The sequence below is a fragment of the Convolutriloba macropyga genome, chromosome 11, assembly GCF_964194025.1.
Source record: "Convolutriloba macropyga chromosome 11, txConMacr16.3, whole genome shotgun sequence".
NCBI lineage: Eukaryota > Metazoa > Xenacoelomorpha > Acoela > Convolutidae > Convolutriloba > Convolutriloba macropyga.
The window spans coordinates 7777701-7801570 of NC_134478.1; the positions used below are offsets into that span (position 1 = coordinate 7777701).

Sequence of the window (23870 nt, forward strand, 5' to 3'; positions counted from 1 at the left end):
AAAACATATCTTTTCAACGTTTTTTCTCCACCTTTTGTACATGATCATTGTTGTTGATTTCAAAAAATTACTTGAAAAGAAAATCATTTTGTTTCAGTTTAAAGTAAAAATTAATATTTAAAAACATTGAGATTTTCCATGGAATAAGGATACTTTTTCCATAGTTTATTTTAATCAGCTGGAACTAAAATTCATTTTACATTAATTCTATCTACCTGTCTTATATATGATTGTATGCATATATATCTTGCTTTGGATATTTGAATGAACAATAACCGCGTTTTGTTGTGTTTTAAAAACGCACGTGATATATTTGCTCATTATAAAAACCATATTTAACATTTGTAGATACTAAATTGATATCTTAAACTGTGTATTTTATAATGCAACCGTGCATTTTACCTAAATAAAAATAGCGGTAAATAGTCACTATTTCGAAATACTTTTCCAAGAAAATCTATTATATTTTCGTGCTCTTTAACCCGTAGCTCTGAAAAACCCGTTGCTAAAATTATATCGTTTGTTGCTTTGTACAAAAATTATTGTGAACAGAAATTATATATTGGAAAAGTTGAAAAAAAATTTCTGGCCTTTTAATATTCGATAAATCGAAGAAACAAACAGTTTGAAGTTTTGCCGAGTGGTGAAAAAATTTTCAAGTTTACCGCAAACCACAAGGAGGATTAAGCGGATTATACTCCGTCGATAGAAGTGGAAGAAAAGTTCAAAACATGGTGGAAGAGAAAGAGGGAGGCGGAAGCGGAGGAGTTATGGCGAGTGACGCTACAGATGCCTTCGATGCTGCTAATGCGGAACATCCTTACCTCAAAATAATAATATTAGGAGACAGTGCAGTTGGAAAATCAAAGTAAGTCTCATAGAAAAATAGGTTCTATTCTGTTCCCCCCCCCCCCCCCTCAGTGTTTTTTACGCCCCCAGTTACAAATTATATGTTGTTATATAGCACGTTACTATGTAGAAAAAATAGCACGTGCGCCGGGGGGTCGTAAAAAATATAAGCCCACTTTCCGTTTGTGCCCCCCCCCCCCCAGCTTAGTGGGCGCATAGTATTTGTGTGAAAAAATTTTGCTGAGCCAGCGAATCATTTTGTTCACGTGCTTTCTTCTGAAGCTTTTTTGGTTTCTTATGTTGTCTAACAGGTTATTGAGGATAAAAGTATTAATATTTAGCTTGTTTTGATACTTTTCTGAACGTTTTATGTAAATAACTGAAATTTAGCGCTAATTTGAAGCCTTTAAAATTTTTTTGCTGACTTCTAGTATATTTTTTGCTAGTTTTGGTGGTCCATTGCATCGTTTTATTGAAATTATCGGTAACTCAATTGAAACCTCATGCCACTGTTTATTACAAAGGATTCAAGTCTTCTTTGCTACAAAGTTTTCGCTTTCCATGAAATTTGACAGAAAACTGAATAAGATTTACAATTTTTCATTTGTTCTCTATTTCTACAAAAATTGAGATGTTTGCGAGCTCATTCGAACATGGCTGACTTTTTGTGATTGGATTACTAGCTCTCATTGCTCTAAATAACGGTTTTTTATTCTAACTGTACCTACACTCAATGAAAAATAAATTGAGTTTTCCTAATTTTTCATTTCAAAAATTTATTTTGACAAAAGTTTCTTTTGTATGACTTAAGATTGATGTTTTTCTCTTGTCTATCAACATTGATGGATTCTGCAAGGAAAGTTTACTTTCTTGGAAAAGCAGTTCTTCCAGCTAAAATTTTAGTCAATTTTATTGATGTGAATTTTGGAACAGAGTAAGGGAGTGGTCTTTCGTTTATAATTCTGTTATTGAGAGAGCAAGAAACTGAGGTGTGAAAAAAGTTTTTTTAATGAGGGAATTTTTTTGTTCACGTTTGGTTTTCAATAGAAGTTTGGATCTTTTCCATTTGTGCCCCTCGCAGCTTAGTGGGCGCATAATATTTGCAACCCCCGACGCATGTGTCATAATTTTACATACTGATTTACTGTGTAATGATACGTGCTCTATAACGGGAGGGCACATAACGTACTGTAGGGAGGGGCTTAAACGGAAAAGATCCAGAAGTTTTTTTGCATTTTTTGCTCCTTAGGTTTGATTATGATATTGTATTAACTTCAGGCTTGTATTTATGGAAGTTTGAAGATTTTTGGGATTAATATGAGTTTCATGCAATTTTTCAGTTTTTACATCCATTTCGCTCTTAGTAGAATTTTAGCAACTTTTCGGCTATTGTTTTGTAAAACTATTTAAGAGGGATTTCAAAAATTGAGAAACTTTGAAGAGACTTCGAAAATGGAGAAGTTTTGAAATATGTTAATCAATTTTTCTTGCAGCTTTTCTTTTCTTCTAATCTTAGACAAGTTTTACAGAATAAATTTTTTTGCTCAAAGACTTATTTTTTGCATTAAAAAAAACATTGAAATTTGCATGTATTTTTTGGATATTTTCAGTTCGTATTTGATTTACTTGTTTTGGCTGCCTAATGATTGAATTGATTTGATTTTTATTTTGAAATTTATATACTTTTTGATTTGTCCTTCATTCCCTTTCCCTAACTTTCGTTTTCTCTGCATGACATTTTTTTGTTGATTTTTTGTCAATTGATAGTGTTGGTTATGGATTGATAACTAAGTCTGTCGCATGGTATTTTGCCAATAATTCTTTTGGAGTAGCAATTTAATTTTAAAACGAATTAGACTCTTTATCAGCTTTTAGAGATACTTTTCCATGTTCATTTCCGTTTTTTGTTTCAAAATGATTTGTATTATTTAGTGCGGTCTTCATTATGTGAATAAGTTTGATCAATTCTATTCTTCACGTCGCTTCCAAAATTCTTCAAGCTATGTTATTTTTTAGGATCTGTTCACACATTTTGTATGAATTGTGAAATCATATTCGAGTTGTGCAGTCAAGAAATGTGAAGTCAAATTTTGGTCGGGCTAAAAAAGAAAAATAGAAAAAAATTAGAAAAAGCAAGTAGATTTGAATTGTAAAATTGTTTCGCTCTTATTTTAAAGTAGAGAAAAAATGATCTTTGCACGAAAATTAGCTTTCTCGCTTGTTATTTTATCTGATATTTTTTATTGTGTCGGAATTTGTCCTGTTAGGTTTTTTAATTACTCGTCTTGATTTTTGGTATAGCCATATGGTCACAGTCACTTTGGGCCTGCTTTTCGTTGATTCGTTCTTGCAACTTATATCGAGTTGTCGTGTCTGTGACTATATATTTCACTCCTTTAGTGGAGTTTTTAGTGGGGTCTCTTGTTCATTTGCCAGGTTATTTTTTGATTACACGTAACTTACCTCACTCAAAAATGATTTCCTAACTCTCAAAATGACTTTCTTTAGTTTGATGCAAAGAGATAAAACCAAGTCAGTATGTGCACTTTTTTGGGAGCCATTTAAGAGAAATTAATAGACGCAACAATAATTTACAGAGATTCTTAATCAAAATACAAGATCTCAGCACTTAATGAAAATAAGAAATTTCTCTTTTGCCTCATTTCACTATCCTTTTGAGACAACAGATCTACAAAGCTTTGGCGGCTAGTTTTTCGCAGTCTTGCAGTTATGTTTTGGTATGTTTAAAATGTTCATTTTGTATGTTTGTTTGTTTTTTATGAGATCTGCACCCCCCGACGCACTTGCTGTCTCTTAACAATAAGAATTATTTTTTAACCGCACGTGCTCTGTAACTGGTGGCAGCGGGTTCGGTTCTCAAACAGGAAAATTGTTTGGTTGGGTCTTTCTCCGTCGTTACCGGCGAATTGAGTCTAATCAATCAATAATTGTTCTGACAAAAATTTGTTTTCTTACAAATTTTTCAGATACTGAAATTGCAATGGACAGTATTCAAGTGTGCCACATTATTGCCGATTCTGCTGCAAAAAATGTTTTAGATTTCTTTTGCAGACAAATGAAGTGTTTCCAAAAAACAAAAAAGATACAGAAGAACACAAACAGGATAAACAACAAAAACAAAACTATAATATATTTCATCTGAAACGGCTCAAAATAAGAACAAAAAGACGCAATAGACACCAAACTGCATAGTGTGCATATTCATTGAAAACTTAGAGGAAAATGAAAATATCACAATGTTCAAGGGATACAATGTTCATAAAGAATGAAATCAGTTCCTACGTGAACAAAAGCCATTTTGACAAGCTAAAGCAAAAAAAAACAATTATTTTTTTGTTGATTTTTAAGATCATTTTATGTACACAAGCCAATATCTGATTAAATGATTTCGGCGAGATCTTCTCTGCGTAATAGTTTGAGCACAACCTTTGTTCAGACTTTATTTGATATTTTTCCAACCCTCACTGCATACATTATTTTTATTTGGACTATGGACAACCTCAATATCAACTACAGCATTTCAAAACTGTCTTTAGATTCTGACTGTTACATCCTCAAAACTCTGCCTCGGTTGTGACCTACGCAACCAATTAGACTGGTAGCAACAGTGAAGAAGGAAGTTATTTTGATTTGTTTTCTGGGATTCCTCCAAGCAACAAATAAAACATGCGTTCATATCAGGATTCAAAACATTTAATAGTTTTCCCACAAAAAAAACAAAAAAAAAACAGAAAGAGACTGTAACAGAAAAAATAAATGTTAACAAATACCTTTTTTAAAAAGAATAATGACATATAAAAGGATTTTTGACGCAAGCAAACTCCATTTTTTCATCTAAATGTTTGATCATACTCATTATAAACCTAGACGAACTTGATGTATGCCTTAATAGCGTGTTTTATAAGCCGGATGAAATTTGTGTCACTGAGACTTGCCTCAATCCAATCTACAACGATTCCTTAGTTGATTATCAATTTTTTTCGCAATCGTAAAAAATAGAGACAAAGTGTTGCTTTGTTCACAACATAAAATGTCAGGTAGAAAATTAAAAATGATCTCTGTTCGACTGCTTAGGGAACTTTGTGAAATGGAAAAAAACAGGCAGCATCTTGCAACCCTTCCTTAGTTTCTGTTCCTCAATTCAATGGCTCAATCAATTACTAGTTTTAAAAATTCTATTACAATTTCTATTTTTAAAAATTTTAAAAACCAATGTTTTTGAGGCGTCTAAAATTTATTTTTGCTATCAATGTGTTTTTGACTGTACGTTTTGAGTTTTGTACAATAAATCGACTTAAAAAAACAATTGGTGAGGAAAGTGACAGTAGGAAAAATTAAGGCTGGGGAAAAATTTCACACCGTGTCCAGGCAAAACATTCATAGACAAGACAAATCAAAGAACTATCTGCGACAAAAAAAACTAACCAAGGAAATAAAACAGCCCCTACGACACAATGCAGAACAAGAATCGGACTTTATGCATTTCAGTATGGAGCATTCTTACATGTTTGGGACTGTTTTGCTTGCTAGGGACTATTTTCCATTTACTATTTGAATCTTTTCCGTTTGTACCCCCCCCCCCCCGCAAGTACCTTATGCGCCCCCCAATTACAGAGCACGTGTCATTACATAGTAACTCATTATGGCATGTGCGTTTGGGGGGGGGGGGGGGGTGCAAATAATATTATGCGCCCACTAAGCTGGGGAGGGGCACTGGCACAAACGGAAAAGATCTTACTATTTTCTATACAATTTTTCCTTTGGTACCACAAGTGCAAATAAATAACTCAATAAGTTTTGTTTCAGACTCTTCGATCGGTTCCACCTAAACGACTAGTGAGTAATGATTTGATTTCATTTCAGTTCACACCAATTCTCTCTTCTTTTACATTCTGTCCCTGGGGGTAATCAGGGGGGGGGGGGGTAATTTCGACACGGGGTCATAATAATTAGGATAGTGGTTTTAAATTATTTACGCGCTAAAAGGCTTCGGTCAAAAATCCGTCAAAAATAGCAAAAGACCTGTGCAGCAAACACTTACGGGAGATCTCGCAACTTTGTCCAGTGAATTTTTTAAAAAAATCTGCCAGATAGTTAAAGTTTCTGTCCCCAGCTTAGTGGGTGCATATTGTTTGCACATGCAGCCAAGATGCACGTACAACAATTTTTACATAATATGTTACTTTGTAACAGCAAGTGGTGCTCTGTAACTGGCGAGCGCATTAATTACTGGGACAAGGCGGGAGGGGGGGGGGCACAAATGGAAAAGATTTTATATGCCGTCATTTATAGCATTCATCACATTTACAATATATTCACTACATTCAATAGATTTCGACAACATTACCGTTGAATGTTGGCGACTCCTCGACTCTCAACAGCAAAAACGATTATTTTATTCTGATGTCTCGCACAATAATTATTTGAACGAACTAATAGCTTAAAATTCTGATTCTTATAGAAATGTTTTCAATTTTGTGGAATGGTAATTATAAAGAAAAGTTCACAATCAAAAGGTTTTTTCCTAACATTTTTTTTGTTTCAGTAAAGAGTACAGGTATTCAACATACGCCCTTACGCTATACAGACACAAGGTAGACTTAGATGGACAAGAACGCTTAATACGTGAGTATAAAAGTTGGAAATTTTAAATTAAAGCTTCATTGAAGTTTTCATGAAGTGTTGTCTGATATTTTGAAAATTTTGTTTTTGCAGAAGAAAATGCGTTTAAAATGACAACGTTTGAACAAAAGCCGTGTGGGGGAGCCGGGAAGGGCGATTATTATGTTTTTGCTAGTTTACCTTCAATTGAAATTTGTCAATCAACCAAAAGCTGTCGGACAAGATAAAAGAATATATTGACAGAAAAAAAGTAGCGGCGAATCAACATGAATGTAATCTGCAATTAAACAAATCATAAAAACGTCAATTTCCTTGCTTTTTAAATTGACATGTTTTGCATTGTTCATTTATTTTTGTTTGTTTAGATTTTATTTATCTTTGTTTCTTTTTCTTTAGATTTTTGGGATACTGCCGGGCAGGAAATATTCAACAGTATGCACCCTTCTTACTACTTCCAAGCACATGCTTGTATAATGGTGAGTACAATATAGAATGTCACGATATTTCATTCGCTATTTGTCACCGAGTTTTTTTTTACTAATAATCACTAATGCATTTTTCATCCATTACGTGGCTAATGTCCCAAAAAGTAATCTTCAATACATTTAGCGCCTTGCGGAACCGAATAAAAAAATTTGGTCACATGTTCCAGATTTCATATACCATTTTCAACGATGAATTATAGTTACACAAATTAGGGAAACAAGTTACTTATATCTTATTTAAAAAGCTTACAATTGGTAATTGGTATTCAGGGATAAGTTTAAATCAATTCTATCACTTTGAGCACGTGATTAGCCCAAATTTTATTTTTAAAATTTTTAATCCCACTTGAAAGGCTTAATTGTTCTTGTGATCAATGCTACAAGTATTTTCAAAACCGCTAATGGTTTTGTAAATCCACTATCAGTATCAAGAGCGACATTTCTGAAATTAATCGACAATTAGATTTTCTTCCATTTGGGTAATTAGATGTGGTATCCGTAGAAAGAGGTATTTGAAGCGAATCTGAACTGAATTTGCTTAGTATATCTAGTTTCCTCACGCTCTAACAGCTCTAATCTTAAAGCGTGGGTCTTGATAAAACGTGATAAAATTAAATATATATACTCGATTTTTCGGACATTGGCAACGTAATGTTTAGTCAAAAAAATCATCGAGCACACGAATCTGGACATAATCATCTGGAAAGGGTGACGTGGAAATGAGTTATTGTAAAACCTGGTGAGTTACGTCGGCAAAAATGGTTACAAATATTGTCCCAAACTTTCACGCCAGCCCCGAAAAAATGCATCGTGAAACCTCAAATATATATTGCAAAATGTAGCAAATTTGAACAACATTGGATTAGTGCAACTAGTTTCAACACACACGCTTACAACTCTAATAATAAAACAGAGGTCGTAAAATTTGTGGCGAAGTCATTATACATTCTCGATTTTTGGACATTGGCCACATAATTACGTAATAAATGTAGCAAATTGAGTATTTCTTGTTGTCACTCTACTTTGGTTTGGTATCACAACTATACAGGCAAACGCAACATGTTCTTCAATCTATTTTGGCTGATAAACTTCTTGAACATTGAAAAAATTAAGTGAAGTGATGGCCGAAAATGTCAATTTGAACAATTTGAATGTACGGGTTTTTCGAAATTTTTTGTATTCATCGTTAACAAAGATTTTTTTGAGATTGTTTTCTGTACTTCTATGCAATTTCTCTCAAATAATGTTTGCAGGATTGATTTTTATGATATTTTTCGGTAGTTTTTATCTTATTTTTGATTGAGCTGCTGTGCAGAAAGTTTGAGGGTGAAAAATTGTTTGACAGAGAGGGATCTTTTGGAACCACAGGGTTCTCACCCCTCTCCTTGGCTCCACCTAGCTATGTCAAAGGTCAGTGAAACGCTCGCTTTTTTAAGGAGTAACTCATCTGAGGATTGTTTTCAATAAAGCTTAAGGAAATTTGGCGAGTTTTAAGCTCATCAGACACCTATATATTGAATTTTCGCCAAATCGACAACTTTTCCAATAGTTGAGACTATTGTTGCTGCAATAATTTATAAGATCTGCTTTAACAAAAAAGGTTTGATAACAAGGACACAGCACTTTTAAGACATCATTTCCTTTTTCGTACATCTGTTTGTATTTCTTATTACTCCAATAAAGTATGACCGGTGAAAATAAAATATTAAAATTTGAGATTTTATCAAAGTTTGTCAGACGTTGATTGCATTCAATTTTGCATCCATCAACATCAATTGCGCTTAAAACGTGCCTCTCCAATCTATTATTTAAACCTATGTTTCGCTAATAGGCTATTCATAATTCTTCAATAAACACAATCAAAACATTAAAGAATTTTTTTAAGTAGATATCTAGTTAAACGGAATTTGATTTATTTTGAAAATTTCTTGATGATTATTGTTTTTTTTAAATCAAGATCTTATTCAAATTCTCTGTGGCCAAATGGTCCAAAACCGTATTTTTGTGGAGTTAAAAAAGAAATAAGTGAAAATTTTTTTGAGAACGCGACAAATTTAAATGAAGAAATCATTCAATCACAATTAGTTTTGCTTTATTTTAGTTTCTTGTTTTTAAAAGAATTTTGGATTAATGATGTTTGATATATGTCACATTTTTATAAATGTCACTTTTGTGATGAAATTTGTTAAAATCTTTAAATATATACAACAAATCTGTGACAGATCTGTACACTTTGCAGAAAACTACACTTTTTACTGTTTCGAAGCATTTTTTCAATTAAATCATCATTTTTTGACGAAAAGTATATAGGGCTCATCTTTAATTCTGTTGCTTTAGATTTTGTTGATTTCAAATCTCAGCTTTTAATTTTTTGCTTTCGTGCGGTTAAGCAAGTTTTGTTGCCTTCGAGTTTCAAAACGACAATTTTTTCTCATCTTATTATGCGGATCTTTTCTGTTTTTGCCCCCCCAGTCCTATATAACCAGGCTGTTTGCACCCCCCAAATATGTACTTTTTTGTCCTTAGAGATCCTTCAATTTAGGCACAATAACGTGCCGGCACCAGCACAAGATTGGATGGATTTTGTTTCCGGTTATCAAAAAAAAATTAGTGTCCTAAAGCCAATCCTATGGAATATAAGCGCAAAAACAGTAAAATGACGCATTATTCTTTGTCTGCTTACATTATAAGCAAAGTTCAATTACTGTATACGTCTTAATTTCAAAACTTCGCTGCATAATTAAATTGTAAATGCCGTTTGTGCGTAATTGTATGTAATTGTATAAAATCCAAACAATATGCTATAACATGCGTAAGTGGGGGGTGCAAATAGACGTGGGGGGGCAAAAACAGAAAAGATCCTATTATGCAATCAGAGAATTTCTATACAGCAAATCTAACAAGTAAAAGATACCGTTGAAAACTGTTAACAATTTTCTGTCGTATTTAGGTTTTGTAATTAATTGTTGAAAATTTTTTTGTTCAGTGAGATTGTATAGTACTTTCTGGTCAAAAATTGAAGCAACGCTAAATTCAACGATTTTTTTGCGGAGAATTCTTCAGATTAACGACCACAATTAAATGCATCTTTCTTACAAGTCTAATTTTTTCTAACAGGTGCTAATAATTTTGTTTTAGTTAAAATTTTTGTGCTATAAATCAATGTTGATTAATAGAAACCATCGGTTTTTGGAAACTCACACTTGTCAAATTACTTATTGATTTCAGAAATAGTTTCAGAAATGAAAGTGGTATTAAGACAGAAGTTCTAAATATTGTGTTAGGAATTTTCTCAAAATTTTTCCCTGGGTGTTTTGAGTTGGAGTTTCTGCGGAGGCACGTGATCTTACAACTTAGGGTGCATCTTAAAGTCAAAAACTGGTCTGTAAACCACTTCCCAGAGATATAAACGCAGCCTTTTATATTTCTGAGCGAAATTCATTTCTTGCAAGATTCTTGCAAATTTTGGATCATTTTGCAAGAATCTTGTAAAATTCCAGCCCACTCATCACTATGGTAATGTAGAGTTTATTACTTTATTAATCATTTTTTATTAATAACTGTTGCAACAGGTGTTCGATGTGCTGCGCAAAGTAACATACAAGAACCTAACGATGTGGCACGAAGAACTCTGCCAGCACAGACCAGACATTCCGGTGCTACTAGTCGCCAACAAAATTGACGGTCTGTATACTGTTGAAAAAGTTTCATTCAGAAGTGATGTGCGGCGTTTTTTCTTGATGAATTTTTTGAATGAGCATAAGGTTTCCAGAATTAGTTTTTTAACTGGCCAGAGAGAGTTCAGAAACCCAATTTTTTTCTCTGATTTTTTCTCTTGACAGTGTTAAAAGTGACATGATCAGAATATGGCCATAGTAAAAATCCAGAATTGAACGTTCCTGATTCAGTACTGGGTTAATCTGAGATCATGATCCGGGGGTTCAATTTCATAGCAACAGTGGACTTCAAAATGCCTTTTGGACTGTTATTTAACCAGCCTCAAATTTTTTGAGACCATTCTCTGGTTGGTAAGTTTCCCTAAGAAATATATGATGAGCCCTTTATGATTGATAAATTTAAATAGCCTCCTTCAGTATTTCAAAGTCAATCAGCTTTTATCGTGGTCAGCCCTGGTCAACACAGATTGCTATTTCATTTTACAGCTTTCAGGCTAAATTACCGTTGTCAAAGCACCCTTTATGCACACAACAACTGTCAAAAAAAACAACAGCGATAATGTAAACAATTTATTACTTCAAATAACCAAGTGCAGTTTGCAAAATTTTTTTAGATTATTTGGGCAGGAAGCTTAGTGAAAATTTTGGCACTAAATTTTGAAGAAAATGGGAAATCTTTATGCTAGCCCCACTTTTTTCCTTAGGCCCTTTTTGCTGTTTTGGTGGTTTCACAGACTAGCTCATTAGGTATAAAATTTCGACGTCTAGAATTTCACTGAAAAAAGATAATTCAGATATTTCGTTTTTTTCTTGGAAAAAAGTTTTAGCTACAATTTGGCATGAATTTCGCCTATTTAGTCTAAAATTATGATTTTTTATGATCAGATGAATTTTCACCGCTTAGTTATTATATGCCAGGCAAACTAATATCTTATCTTTTTCATTGCTGTCTCGAGCTACACTCAATATACACGTCGGGAAAAAATTGCTACAATTTTTTTGCCATTTTTATAATTTTAAATTTTAGTACCCATTTTACAGACAAAACCTCTGTTGACATCTGTCTATAGTTGATTAATTGTTCTTGAAATCTTAGGAACATCTACGGCATTTACGAAGACGTTTTTTCGTTTTTTTTTAAAACTGAGCAATTAATATATCTCCATGGGCACAATTGTTTAAACAGCCACCAGACATCATTGTTTGTGCTTTCCTTATTTTCTTTCGCAACCCTGAAATATGAAATAAAGGCCAACTTTCTTAAAATTGTTTTTTTGTTCAAATCTGCTTCAAATATTGAGACAAAAACACAGTAAGAAATTATTGGCGAATTTTCAAGCAATTCGTCTAATATTATTGATCGCATAGTTTTTTATTCCATGTAAAGTGGATTTATTTTTCAGTCGTTTTCAATTATTTGTACATTCAAAATATTTTTTTTTGGTCGACAAACTGCCAACATTTAGTACGTTCTAATGGAACACAACAACAACTACTCAAAGGTAAGTACATAAGAGTGAGAATTGTTCTTTTTTGAAGTTTTGACTGCCTCTTTCACTGTTACCCGCTTTTCACTGTTTTTCCTTCAAAACTGCTATTCAAAGTTAACATGTCAATTTTATTTGTTCCTTTCAAAAATGCCAAAAGCCGTTTCAATTGCTCAAATTATTTTATGAAAGTCTGATTTTCCCTTACCTTAATAACAAATATTTTGAAAAAAGATTGGACAATTTTTGATTCTGCGGTTTTGCATATTTTTGACTATTTGCTTGATTGTCTTTGATGACGACCATTTTTTTTTAGTAAAAACTATTTTTTTGAGGTTGGTGGCTTCAATTTTAGTCAAGGCATCTAAATGATTTTCAAAAAAATGTTCTTTAAATAAACATTGTGTTCATTTGTTTTTTCAACTGTTGCCACCCAGGAACTGTTGTTATCCAGGAACTGTTGTTACGCATTTTCCATTTTGATGTCCCTTTATTAGTTAGAGCTCCTTTCAGTGTTTAATGATAGCAACTTGATATGACTAAAATGGAAGTGGAACAAGACGGCGCGTAAAAGTCTGCGCGTAGCACAGAACATTCCAACATATCTCTCAAGGTTTCAAAAAACAATTTCGCTATTCTGTCACAGAAACCGTTGGGAGTATCCGACAGCAACTTCTATGCAGCGAAAGTATCCAAAAACACCTTATATTAGAGAAAAATAGTTAAACTGTTTGAACCAAAAAGGATGCCGTCTTTTTAGGCAGCCAAAACAAAAACTCTTATCCATACTGTAAAAAAACAAGTGCAGTACAACTTAAAACACACAGACAAGTAACAACTATACAAACCGGAAAAAACCGCACTTTTTGTAAAAAACCTTTACACAAAAGAAACTTCATTAAAAACTTCTTTTTGACAATTGGTCAATACTCAAGCGAATTCATTTCTCATTTTGGCTTTGTGGTTTTTATTCTAAAAAAACATGCGCTATATTTGGGTCATTTTTATTTGTAAATTCAACTCTACCTCTGTTTGTATCAAATGTGAAAAAAAACAACTTTCAGACTACCTCTCACTGTCTTTCTCTCACTCCCGCTCTCTTGCACACGCCACACACATTGCACACATGCATACGCGAACATTGTCAAACATACATATAACTACAAACCAAGACACCAAAGAAAAAAATGCAAATATTTTTTTTCAGCATCTAATCTCATTTCAAGGTCCCCCACGGGTCGTCTAAATACTGATACGTTGTTTGTTTTTGAAAAATAAATGTAGATATCCTTAGGTAACGGTGTCATTAATTGCAAAATTGACAATGAAACTCGAAATGAATTTTTTGAAGGTTTTAGAAGATTTTTTCATGTTTGTTTTTTCTCAAGCTTAATAGGACAAGTACATTTTTAAAATCCCACAGACGTGTTGTCAACGAGAATTGAAAGTACTCAGTTGTAGTAATAGTCATATTTGAAGCGGCGATCTTTCTGCCATTTGAAGCTGCTTACGTTTTTCCGCGGTTTCCGACAGTTTCAGTGTGCTGTTTTTATTTGTGGCAATTATATAAAGGAGCTAACTCCATCACAGCTATTCTCTGTTTCCCTTTTCTCTCATGCACTCTCATGTAATGCGACCGCACACTTATGTTCACACATACAAGAACACTAACACACACTAACACGAACCTGGCCAACAAAATTATGTTTTTAGGACTCTCTTTATGGCATCTGATCCTTATACAAAGATCGTCAAAATTCAAATAGGTTTCGATTGTTTTTCCAAGAACTTAGCCAGGGACTTCATCAGGCAATTACATCCGAAATTGTTAAATTGACAGTAAATTTGAAATAATTTTTTAAAAGATTTCTTAAACTTAGGAACACTATTTTGTTTTTGAAAATTAAAAAATCTCAATTTGTAGCAAATATTGAGCAATTTCTTATTTTCTTTAACAAAATGTCCGACAGTTTTGCATTCTGCATCTAATTATGTCTACAAGTTAATGAACGTTGACATATTTTCGTAAAAACTCTAAATCTCAATAAATGCCGTTGAGGAATCTTGGTTATCTGTTAAAGTTAGATTATGGCCTTTTCAACATCTCGAATAAAAATATTTGAATCTTTTCCCTTTTGTCCTCCCCCCGCTAAGTGGGTGGGCAAAAACACTTTTATTTGGATCCTTTAGACCGACGTGCCATATTTTTACATGATGACATACTATGTAATGCCACGTGTTCCGTGGCTGAGGGTGCATAACGTACAGGAGGCCCGAACAGAAAAGAGAAAAGATCTGAGGGATGTTGATAGAAAAAGGAAATTTTAACTATTTTTAAATCAACTGCATTGAAAAAAAAATGTTTTTATCTTACAAAACTATTTCTTTCTTCATATGAGGAGTTTCACAATCACAAAGCAACTTTGTTTATAAGTTTGCAAAAATGCCTAATAACTGGTAAAGATCAATTCGAAGAGCAAATTCATAGAACACAAAAATAAAAAAATCCTGTAAATTTCACAAAAAAATGTAAACATTTATTTTAGTCTTCTAATCCTGGTGATCCATAAACTCTCTAATTTTCAAATTCTTTTGTTTTTCTCTCTTCTTGAGGAGGTTAGTTTGAACGATCCAATTTGACAAAAAAATAATACAAGAGAAAAAAAGATTTCCATATTTATCTTTCAAAATAAGAAGAGTTATTCGCAAGAACAACTTGGGATTTAGAAATGAATTCGTTTTCTCAGTTTTTTTTTCAAATTTTTGCTTTTTTTGAGATCTCTAAATTGCCTGAATTCCCATGAAATGTTTTTGATACATAAAAAATAGTTCCTCGCATATATTTTAATCCATTTCGAAAAATGGTTGAACAATAACGTAACAATTTAGGATTTTTAAGTAGATTATTGTTCCGACCCCTACTTTAGTGTGGAGGGAGGAACTATATACTCAACTGGGTTTATTTTTGTTCAGTCAATTTTGGCTGATCGATATATTCATTGTACAAAATTGTGAGTGGTATCATTAAAAAGCCTGTACATCCTATGGAATTAAAACGATTTTTTTGATTTTCGTTTTTTACTATGGAGTATTGTGAACATTGTGAAAGTTATGTGTATTGTGAAAGTTATGTGAACATTCAACTGTTTTGTTCACATTTTCAATACTTTTTGCTAAAATTTGGCACAATTTCGGCAATATAATTTAATATATAAAATAAAAAAATTTAACGGTAGGCTTTTATTGTGACCGTTAGAGATGGAAGAGCGTTGCTGAATTGTTTTTATGAAGCATTTTCATCAAAAATTGGCACAAAATATGCTTTTTGGTCCACTTTGTTAAAGGTTGCCAGAAATAGTGACCTAGAAACCTTAACACAGACTCCCAAACCTCCAAAAATGCGCTAGCTACATTTAGGCGCCCTATGAAAGTCTTCTGGAATTAAAATTTTGCCGTTTTTTGCATATTTAACTCAATAATTATACAAAATGCATCGTTGTTTTTTATAATCTTTGAAGAATTCTAAGCGAAATTTGAAGCAAAATCGGGGATAGGATCAATATTATCATGGATTCTTAGATTCAGAAAATTTTCAATTTTTATTTTAGTGCTGCTTTCTTTCAAAAAGTTTTGCTTTTGTTATTTTTAATCTTAATTATTGACAAAATTTTTCATTCACGGCACCACTAATGACAACTCCCATTTAAGTTAACACGAAGCTAAGTGTAGATACAGTCTGTTTTCAGAGAACCATAGGGTTTTTATGGCTTTGAGGAAGAGTTTTAGTAAACTTCAACTGAATTCTTGTGTTTTGCCTTCCATTGTTGTTGTTTTCGCTGTCTCATTTTTTAGTTTAACCATTCAAAGATCCAAACGGCTTCCTCAAGAGGTATTAATGAATAGTTAGCATAAATTATGTTTTTACCTAATGTCTCTTATGTCATTGAATTTATTTGTTTTAAGGAAATTTCAGTGATTTTTTTATTTTATCAATTCCTTATATTATTTCGGTCAATTTTTGCGTATTCTCTTTAAGAACAGGTCAAACTTTCTTCCCTGTAGAGTACATTCTAATTTTGTGGCGGATTGTTTTAACGGAAGGCTTTCTTGCGTTTGGTACTACGAGTTTTCATACAAAATTTTACGATTTTTGAGCATAATTGACAATTTTTTCTGTTGTTTTTGTTTCTTTGGTAAATTGTCACAATAGTTAACAGACTAACTGAAAACCGCTTTGCGAAATTTGGGGTTGAACATTTTTTTGTTTTCATTACAAATGGTTTTAAAGGCTGCGACACCATTCTCTTACAGAATTTGGTAAAGTTTTCAACTTATCCTTTTTTTCATATTTGCGTTTCTGTTCGTATTTCACAATGTTGTACCATTTTCGTAATTTCACATTATTTAGAGTTCTTTTTGAAGTTTTGTTGAACAAGCAATAAATTGTCTGTTGTTTAAAAGTTTTGACTGATGTCTCAGTTTGTTTCAGAAGATTTCTGTTAAATTTAGATACTTTTCAGTTTTTGTGGATATTTTGCTGTCAATTTGTGATAGTCGTTTTACAGAAAGACTTTATTATGATCAAGCAAGACGCAAATGAAGATTTTAAGTTCTCCTGGATGATTTTTCTATAAACTTAATGATTTCCACAATAAATCTGTGTGTGAAATATTTAGTTCAGCATGTACTTGATGTTATTTTTTAATCCTATGATTTATTATCAGTAAAAAACAAGCACTATTGGTTTTCCAGTTAATTGCAAGACAAAATGTCTACTATTGTTTTCGATAGCTTTTAATGTCTATGAATTTTGAAAAAATTTGTTTTTTAAAAAAAAAGACAGCATAATTGCTAATCTTATTTCTGTTAACTTGTTAACTTCTAGCTTAGCTTCTCTAATGACAGGTCACGTCAATAATCTTTTGAAATACAACCTGCTCTTCAAACTGCTTTTATTTTCCTCAAATGGTCTTTTTGCTTGGTACAACCAGTTTTCATAAAATATTCGTGATTTCTGCATATTCGCCCCTCTTATGTAGATTTTCTTCTTTTCAAAGTAATTCAATGATGGGCGTCATTTGATTCTCAATTTTTTCACTTTAATAAACCGCAATCAAATATTTTCAATGTTTTTAATGAAGAGCTAAATCTTAGTTGGCTGGGAAATTGTTTTTCTGCAAATTTTTTTGAGCAAATTGTCCTTTTTTGCCTGTATTCGTCGTTCTTTTTGTAGTCGTATGACATATCCTGGATAATGAAAGGCCTCAGTCGCTCTCTATGGAGGTATAAAAGACTATCTCAATGATTTCATTTGATGCGTAATGTTTCTAATCAGTTCGAAGTTATTTCTTTCAAAAAAAAGCAATGTTTTAATAAACTTCGCCCCTTTAGCTCATTTTTTGTCGACTTGTTGCCAAGTCGCATTGAGGAAAAGTTCCTCGTTTTGTTCCAAAAAAGTACCAGTTAATCTTCTTAGTACAACTTTTATCGGATGCCATTTTGATTTGGTTAATAATGATTTTGAAAAAATGGACGAGTTTTGGTAGTAATTAATATCTACAACTATTTGATTGTTATTGCCGCCTTTTCTGGTAGTCATATTGTGTTAGACTCAGGTCTCATCGGCCCTCTAGGGTAGATTGTTTTCTTCACTTAGTAGTTTGTTGGAAGATATGTTGGTATGTTAATTTTTTTATCTCTTCCTCATTTGGTAGACAATTAAGTGAAAATGTAGATGAGCGGGGTCGGAACTTAATGTGCAAACGCACATTACCGAGCCTCCTTGTTTTATTACATCTGTTTTCTGAAACCAAATTTGTCAGCTTTAGGTCTTGTAAAGGTCTTGGCAAGGTTTCTTAAATCTTTCAAACCCCGTTAGCTTCTTTAACCTCCAAACTGCATAAAATGGTATTTAAGATCACACATCTTGTTTTCGAGGATCATGATCATAAAAAGACAGACTTGCTCGAACAGATTACGGGCTTAGAATTACTAACAATGAATGTTACCAAATATCTAAAATGAATTCTGATTTTCGTAAACTCCCGTACCTAACTCTAAATCAAATTCAGTACTGATTCAGAGTCCAATTCAGGTCGCATTTTGCACTGAATTTGTCTGATTCAGAGCTAATTCATTGATTCATTCTGAATTATCTTCTGATTCATAAGAATACTGAGTATTTCCTCTGAATGTTGCTCTGTTTCAGAGAAGATCAGAAATCAGCACTTCACAGTTAAATCTGAAATCCTTTTGAATCAGTACTAAAACTAGAATTTTCTCTGAAATTGTTTTAAATCAGTACTGATGGTCACTGAACATAGGTTTTTTTTTCAGCTAATCCGAAAGCAAGTCAGATGAAATTCAACATGGCTTCAAAATACAACATGAAGTTGTATTACTGTTCAGCTTCAGACGGCACAAATGTTGTCAAGGTAATTTTGTCCTTATTATCTATCATAATTGGCTTCTTACCCGTGTTGGGGAATTTCGTTTTCCACTTGTAAGAATTCGTTAGACAAAAATGATCAAAGCCCTTACGTGGTAGTTGTCGTTTTCGTCGTTTTTTTGTCATCTTCAACTTTTAAGAGTTGTTTGTTTTTTCGTCGTTATTTTTTTGTTTTGTTTTTTTTTTGCTTGTTTTGAATTTTTGGTTCCCTCCCATTATGCGCCTTGCTTAGTAGTCATATAACGTATAGCTATAGCACCCCCTCCCCCTCAATTTATCGAAAACACACCATAATGGGGGGTGGTAATAACGTTGTGGGGGACAGAGGTGGGTAGAACGGTAAAGATACACAATTTTTTTGGCAAATACTATCAATGATTTGAACTAAACAGAAAATATGATCAAATATTGGGATAAATTGGGCTTGGGTTTTAAAATTTGTCATTTTATTAACCTTTGATTGACAGATCAATTGGTAAAATTCTCATTGTTTGTTGTACTGTCTTTCAGTTTGTAAAAATTTGTTGTATCAATTTTGATGTGAGTATTGAAACCATGTTTAGCTTTCTAATTAACATCTCATGGGCAAAATTTTTATTTTTCATTGGAATGTATTTGATTCCCTGGTAGTTTGTGGTTTTGAGTTTAAAAGTTTTTTTTCAACTTATTGGTTGTTGGTGCAATTTTTGTGTTTCCCAATTAAAGCTCGGGATTTTTTCGGTTTGTGACCCCACATAAGTTATGCAACCCCCCCCCCCCCCCGTTACACCGCACGTGCCAATATACACTACCATAGTATTTCATTATGTACAAATGGCACTTGCGTTTTGGGGGTGCAAATATGCATTCACAAAGCTGGGGTGGGGGGGGGGGGGGGGAGGGTAGTGGAGGTTTGGTACAAACGGAAAAGATGACCAAAGGGTGAGTTAATTTTCTGACGGACTGAGTTCTGTTTAGGTATTTAAGGATGCAATCGTAGCAGCTCATGAGTACAAAAAGAAAACAACAGATTTCATGGATGCCGTTATGGAGGAACTACAGGTAAATCAGCATAAAAAAGCACTTTTCATTTTTCAATTGTGAGATGTCTACATTGTTTCTCTTACTTGGTCGGAAAACAGCCAATTTTTGTTTGAAAAACGAGAAAAATGGGTTTACACAAAACAAAAGCTCGTACTATTTTACTTGTGTGCAAAAAACAGCAAAGCTATTGAATTTTCACGTTGCTTTTATTTTCACCGCTTGTGTACCCGGACTGAACGTCAAGTCTTAATCAGTACTGATTCAGTGAAATTGCATGTCTTGGCTCAGTACTGTATCAAAACTCTGATCATGTCAATTTTTAGACTTGGCACATCTTAAATCAAGTCCTAAGTCTTTGCAAGTCTTGGGTCAAGTATTGCGCTAAGTTTTATTGTTGGTTTGCTTTCGTTTGGTAACAAAAGAAGGCTTCCACTTACAGTGGCGTGCCTAAAAAATCTCCAAAGTAAAAACAGAAGCACACGACAACACGAGCACATGATACCAGTCATGGCCAATTTTTTCTGCCAATTGGAAAAAAGGTTTTGAGGTGAAAATATGGGACATTTTAACTTGGTATATGCTCAATTCAGAAATAACTTGTTCAGATTAGGAAATTTTTCTTGAAAACCTTTTTACTAATCTTTGCTAATTTCGAAATGCATCAATTAAAATTAATTTCTCAAAATTCCACTTGGCGTAACTGCGCAAAAATTAAGACTTGAAACAAGGCTTGCCAAATCGTGGCCAAGACTGGACTTAGACGTGACAAGTCTTCAGCAAGTCTTGACATTTCTTAGAAAGTCCTAAGACTTGAAATAAGACATGATCAGCACTGATTTGTCAATTCAAGACTTTAAACTCGTTCCGTGTAATATCATAGCCTCTCGTCTCTGCCTCGCCGTCTCTTTTCTCTCTACTCCTTAGGTTAATTCGGCAATTTGATCATAGTACTTTGTCCCGCTCCTTTTATTTCAAATTTCAAATACACTCGAACAAAATTACCGATCAAAACAGACGCTCTACCAAAACTTCACTTCCATGCAATTCCAAAAAGTCGCGCTCCAATACAGTTCAAATTCTTTGATTTCTAACATTGAAAAAAAGGAGTAGCATGTTTAATGCAATAAACGTCTGCAAAATGTCGAAAACCACTGAGTTGTGGCTAGAATCTGCAATTCATAAATAACTAAAGATTGTTAAGAGAAATTATGTTTTGTTAAGGCCTTGGGTTGCTTTTAATAGGATGTAGAATTGTTTTTTTAATGATCAGCTCAACACTCAACACTTCATTTTTTGGATATCATTTCACATTTAAACTATGTGGATATCACTTCATTTTTTGGATATCGTTTCAATTATGCGCTAGTAAGATTTCTGAAGGCGGCATTATTGCTAAAATGATATAGAAAAATTTAGCAAAGTGAACAATTTATCAGTTTTGTTATATCAGCGGGAGTTGAGAGTTGATGCCAATTTAATTCAGCTGGAAAAAATTTTCCGTCTAAAATTTTTTTCTGCACACCGAATCACAATAGAGAATTTAACATCCGCAACCCGAATCAGTTCTCTTGTATGTTTTTTGTAGATTTATCAGTTATCTTGTCTGAACAGAGATTATCAATTATTATTAGATTTAAATTCCAGGGGTCTCTGTTCAGGCCCCACTCTCAATGCGGGGGGGGGGGGGGGAGGAATTATATGTCTAAGTGGAATTATTTCTTCTCATTAAAATTTACTTCCGATCGATATATTTTTTGTAGACCTCTGCGTGGTTTCAGTAGGAAGCCTAGAGTATACAAATGATATGGTTTCGAAAGAATTCTGAATATTTCAGAGAACAATCGAATTTTTTATTTTATGAATATATGACATTAAACTGTGATTTAGATCAAATTTATAGTTTTTTCGGTCATTTTTTCTCAATACCACTGATACTTTCAACATTTGCGTATTATAAAGTCTTGAAGTGGAAACCTGACTTTAACGGTCTCATCGTGAAATATAAAGACTCAAGGGATTGGAATTTTGATTTTTTTGGTTTTCAGAGCAATTTTTTCGGTTAGGTTACTCGACTTCCTGTTTTTGCTCTTTTTCGCGCTTTTTTTCGGCAAATTATATTATGAAGGCTCATGTGTCTTAATGATGTATAGATACTGCTTTCTGAAGAGAATCGTGGTCAGCTATAGTCTTTATAACCTTGTTACCGTCGTGTTTTCGTAAGTCAATTTCAAAAATTGCCACCTATAATCGGTTTTTTCATTGTTCCTGGTTCTTAATCAAAATAACGTTTTCAGTTTTTATTTTAAGTTTTCTAGTACATTTTAACTGTATTATTCTGTGACATAAATTGTCCATAAAAAGAAGTGAAATTTGAGTTCTGGCGGCTATTGTTATTATTTTTAATTTAATTCTCTTGCGCTTTGATCTCATTATAGAAGTCTTCATGGGTAAATATTGATGCACATAAAAACTTCGTATTCAATTGATTGGCAATTGTAGACTTTTAATTAATGCGATTTAGTTCGTAAAACTTCTGATTTTTTTTTTCATTTTTGAATATATTTTAATAGGATAATTTACTTCCTACGGATGCTTAAATTAGCCTGCTATTTGTGTCCATTAGACTGCTGGTAGTTTTAAATGTTTTAATAGATAACAAGTTTTGGGACTCAAGCAAGATGTGGTAACGTTATGCGCGAACGCACATTAGCGAACAAATACAAAAAACTTTAAAAACTGACAATTCATTGAAAACTTTTCCCGTAATACACGTCAGTTTTTAATCGCTACCAACTCAGTAAAATTTAAATTTTTGGATCAGTACCGCATCAAAGCTCTGAAAGTTGCACTTTTTTAGACTCGGCCGGTCTTGGATTTAAGTTCTGGCAAGTCTTGAGTCAAGTCAGCACATAGTCGAGAAATGAAAAATCTTAAATCCAACTGTTAGTGCTAATTTCTTTGTCACGAAGAAGATTGTCAACAATTTACATTGGCTTGATTTCAAAGCTCCCCAAAGTGCAAATAGAAGCAACAGAAACTGCGAGCACGTCCCTAAAAATTAGTTGAACGAGAAAAAAACGTTTTCTAACATTGCACATTTATACCAGTTGCGGGAATTTTTGTCCCTTGAAGAAAATGGTTACCAATTAAGTTTATGGCAATTGATTATTAACTAGTAGGCTCGCGAGTGAATTTACGGGACAGTTTTTGTTGGTAAGTGAGCAAGCATGTCTAACATAGCTTGATCAGCTTAAAAAAAATTTATAAGAAAATTCTGACCGACCAACTTTAACTAAGATTCATATGCGTTAGCTATAAAACTTTATAATATTTTAATTATAACTTTATATAAATTTTTGTGACACAATGAAAATTATAAAAACTGTAAACTCTGCTGAAAACTCTATACTTTTGTAAAAAAAATTCCAAATTTTAGAATAAGAGCGGTAATTTTTGAGAAATAATTGTCTTTTTCACGAACGGTATTCTTGAATTTGCTGCTTTCAAAGATCAATGTTTTGAATTTTGATTGTTTCAGTTAATGGACGAAGACGGTGATGCCTGAAGGACTCTTTTTGGACGAGACCAGAATGGACTTGCGATGAAAAAAACTCGTCAAAAATGGATTTCAGAACCTATTTGTGGTCTATTTACTTATAATTACACTTCCTATCCGATCCCGCCCATTGAAGAGGAGTTTAAAATAACTTGATAATTTTTGTTGAGATATTTTTATCCGATAACGCGAAGTTTGTGAGAGTTCTCGTTGAAAATATCACAAGATATGCGCAGACATGCTTGCTTTAATACATAAAGGACCTCAGATTATATCAATCTTTCAGTTTTTCTTCTTAGAAAATCGAAATCTATATCAAAATTTGCTTCACGGTTTGTTCACAACAATTGAAAAACCTTTGCGAATAACTTCCGCCTATTTCAGTTTTCAAAATTAAAAAATCTGATAGGATGCTCTTTGACGTCTACCGTTTTTATCGTTCTTTAATTGGTTACCCAGAATTTCCGACAACAAAAAGAATCAACTGAAATTCGATAATGACAAACTATAATCAGTGAGCGGGTCTGGAGTCGTTACGAATATCTTTCCGACACCCTTGCGATGCTTAATTATAGTTTAAATTGTAATTCTTAATTCTCAATTGCAGTAATCTATTATGAAATATATTTTTGCTCCTAAATATATTTTTTTAAAGTTTGACTTTAGCTTAAATTGGGCAATTAGCCTTCAGAAAAACAGTGA

General features: G+C 33.0%; 1 protein-coding gene across 1 annotated transcript; it reads left to right on the top strand.

The window, feature by feature from the left end:
* Positions 1 to 40: 40 nt before the first annotated feature.
* On the top strand, positions 41 to 23808 carry LOC142349640 (rab-like protein 2A). The gene is made up of 8 exons (XM_075401350.1): positions 41 to 868; positions 5677 to 5706; positions 6416 to 6495; positions 6889 to 6968; positions 10550 to 10661; positions 18478 to 18575; positions 19547 to 19630; positions 23151 to 23808. The coding sequence occupies exons 1-8, from the start codon at positions 732 to 734 to the stop codon at positions 23175 to 23177; spliced, it is 648 nt and encodes a 215-aa protein (XP_075257465.1). The 5' UTR covers positions 41 to 731; the 3' UTR covers positions 23178 to 23808.
* The last annotated feature ends 62 nt before the right edge of the window (positions 23809 to 23870 follow it).